At 44.1% G+C, this 3,249-nt stretch overlaps 1 protein-coding gene across 1 annotated transcript in view; it reads left to right on the top strand.

Annotated features, from left to right (window-relative positions):
* LOC113209786 (uncharacterized) overlaps positions 1-3,249 on the top strand; it is a 41,586-nt gene that overhangs the window by 18,521 nt on the left and 19,816 nt on the right. The window contains exons 4-6 of the mRNA XM_052274328.1: positions 689-878; positions 1,594-1,706; positions 2,316-2,552. Coding sequence (XP_052130288.1) covers positions 689-878; positions 1,594-1,706; positions 2,316-2,552 — 540 coding nt within the window. The remainder of the gene's footprint in view (positions 1-688; positions 879-1,593; positions 1,707-2,315; positions 2,553-3,249) is intronic.

Raw genomic sequence — 3,249 nt, 5'->3', positions numbered from 1 at the left:
TTGTTCTTAAACGTAATAACAGATTATGATATTTAAAGAAGTTTTCCGAGTTTTGCAAACCAGGTTATGAAAATTCTGATGAAATTTCGCAATTGTACTGAAAAGTAATTAAATTTCAGAACAAGTTTATTAAATTTAACAGCTTTCCTTAGTTTTGACGAAATTGTTTTGAAAAGTCACACCCATTCCTACTTTTCATACAATCATTCAGGACTTCCATTTAGGACCATACTCACCGAGGGTGGATGGATACCTTACTTCTCGGATGAGCGTAGAATGATTAAAAATGTCGATTGGACTTATATTTTAAACGATTGGAGTTGTAATTAACTTGACTTTGGACAACGAGACGCCTAGAATCTCTGAACAAAACGCCAATTTCTCGTGGGCTTTAAGGTACAAGTAAGGTTCTTTGTACTTCAAATGTGTGATCAGATTCGACGGGTCAGCAACTTCGAAATTTCGTGTACGATGAATATCTGAATATTTGATTATGGTTGAATATTTGGGAGTAGCTTGAATATGAATGGATATTTTGAATGAGTGAATATTGTTGAATATGGGTGGTAATTGTTGAATATGGCTGTGAAAATTGTAAAAAAGTTCCGAGTGTGGTTAAAATTGAGATTATAATTCTTAAATGTTTGCATGTCTTAAATTTCTTGAATTTTTGTGTTTGTTCTTTCAGCTTAACGAGAAGCTCCAGGCTTTTAACAAGGTTTACTGTGTGGGTTGCCTGGCTTCTGACCAAAGCTTAACCTACGAAAGGAAGTGCAGTTCGTGTGGGTGGCCCGTTTGTCGCAGCGAATGTAGCAAGTCTGATGCACATAGGCCGGAGTGTGAGGCCTTTCAACGTGCGGGCTTTAAACTAACTGCTGGTGAGTAACCCTGCCATCTGCCATGTACGTTTCGTCCCCAGAACTTCTATCAAGCAGTCCCACCCCGCTTTTAAGTAGAGTTGAGTTGCCTGGCCATAGCTTCCTAAAAAAAGGGTGGTTGTGGCACCCTAAATTCGATCGCTTTCTCCATGTCTTTCGAAAGACTCGGGGGGTATCGACTTCCTGATAGTGACAAGCAAGCCACATAGCTGCAACAGGCTTAGTTGCGTCAACCGACGGCTTGACCGAGGCGATCAGAACCGCTAATAGCAGGAATCGCACATACGTGCGACGTCGTTTGTATTCATGTTTTGTCAGATTTTTTTTTATTATTATTGAAAGTTTGAGAGGAAGATCGTGCGATCGACAGAGGTTCGCTAGATATCAAAACTTATGTGGCTGTAGACGAACACTTTATTGCTAGTTAAAGGATCAAAAACCAGTTCCTTTACATTTAGAGTGTACGGTTTGGCTACTTATACACTGCCCATGTCGTGCCATTTAACTGTGCTTTACTTACGAACTGTCACCCTCTCTCGACAAAATCCAGACAACATTCAGGCTACTACTTTGCCTCGGGGAGCCCCTTGCATAACGGAGTTGCCGGTTGACCGAATAAGTAAAGCTGGACAACTTCGTTTGGGGAAAGGGCGGGCTTGCGTCTCTGTGTTTCTATTAAGGTGATCACTGTTTTTTGTCGTCAAATAATTTCCAGATACAAGAAAGAAAGCGGGATCTTACTTGTGGATGGCCCTGGCCGCTCTAAGAACCCACCTAGCTATGAAGAAACATCCAAAACTTGCGGATCTACAGGCCACATACAAGCAGGTAACGCATGTATCCTCTGAAATCCAACAGCGTACATTGCACTTGGTAGAAAATGAACTTACTTAAGTGTGCACCGTCAAAGATTGCCGTTATTTAATTGTACAACGTAAATCCCAAAAGTAATGATCGAGAAAACGTAGCTATGGTAGACTCGCCGGTGCTTAGTCTCCGTAATACCACCTAGGGTAGCCCCCTGGTGTGAGACGCGTTGGTGGGCCGCGACCGCGACACTTACGCCCTTGTAGGCGCTGCTGGGGGTGTGACTCCGATTCTTAGTTGTTGGCCAATAAGTGGCACCAATGAGAGAACAGAGGCCCAAATCATGTTCCCTGGCCGTACTACTACCGCAAGACGGAGCTTTCATGATGACTGCTTTCCGAGCTGCAAGTCGTAGCCCGATTCGAAAATCGCGATGTGATCCGGGTAAACGTTGTCGCACAGGCCCCAAACTTTGCACACGGTCTCTCATAGGTCAAAACTACCGTTAAGGCTCTGTACCTTAAAAACAAAATTCTGGTGCGATGGGCTAACCTAGGGGTGCTGCAGTGGGATATTTTGTCCGTTCCTTGAATTCGATTGCAAAACGTAAATTAAGTGATCTTTTTGTAGCCCCTCCTGCCAGCGAAAGGGATTCAGGCTCCGGCACTGGGTGTGAACGACAACAACAACTGGCGTGCTGAGCAGGCCGTGACCCACAAGATGTCCGAGACCTGGCCCGCTGCCGCACGGTGGTTGCGCGAGACGGCGGGCCTGAGTTGGCTGACCGAGGACGAGCTAGTGCGGGCCGCTGGCGTCAACGAGATCAACGGCATCAACTTGAACCCCATGAACTGTGTCATGCTCAACGTAAGGCGCTCTCAACGCTCTGCACTGAGAGAAATGTTTCGTCGTATCCATCAAAAATTGTTCGATCAGTCGGATTACTCATAGCAATTAAAATTTTAGTCGCAGCAACTAAATTATTGGTTGCAGCAACCAAAATTTCGGTTACAGCACCTAGAATTTGGATACCTTTGACAAAACCTGACTGATCGAACAAAATTTGGTCCTGGCTATCAAAATTTTGATGGCTGCAACAAAACATCTCCCTCAGTGTACTCCTTGTTTCCCATTGGTATTTTGCCGTCCACTTTTTCTGCCGGAATTTGGTACCTTTGAACCCCACATTTTGTCATTTCTCTCCTGAAGAACCTTGACCTATTTGCGTGCCACATATTGGCGTTCCTGTAGACACGGTAGAAACCATGTCTTTTTTGTTCAGAAAAAAAGCAAAACTTTGAGGAACTCCCACGCTTAAGGAAGAGTCCTCTGATCTCTCCTCAGATTTTGAGGAATCTTCTCAGATGAGGAAAAATCCCACAACCCACATAACGTTAATGGGAGTGTAATTTCACTTCACTGGTTAAACAATTGTTTAATGTTCACGTCAATCGGTGTTTAAGTTCAAGTGTGCATTGTCTCAACACATTGTGGTGTCTAAGGGGTCGTCCACATCGAGGGGGTATTCACTTCGGATTTTCGTGTACAGACTACTCCGTATTAC

Source organism: Frankliniella occidentalis, unplaced genomic scaffold, assembly GCF_000697945.3.
Source record: "Frankliniella occidentalis isolate FOCC.00 unplaced genomic scaffold, Focc_3.1 Scaffold376, whole genome shotgun sequence".
Lineage (NCBI taxonomy): Eukaryota > Metazoa > Arthropoda > Insecta > Thysanoptera > Thripidae > Frankliniella > Frankliniella occidentalis.
This window is presented reverse-complemented; position numbering and strand designations above follow the sequence as displayed.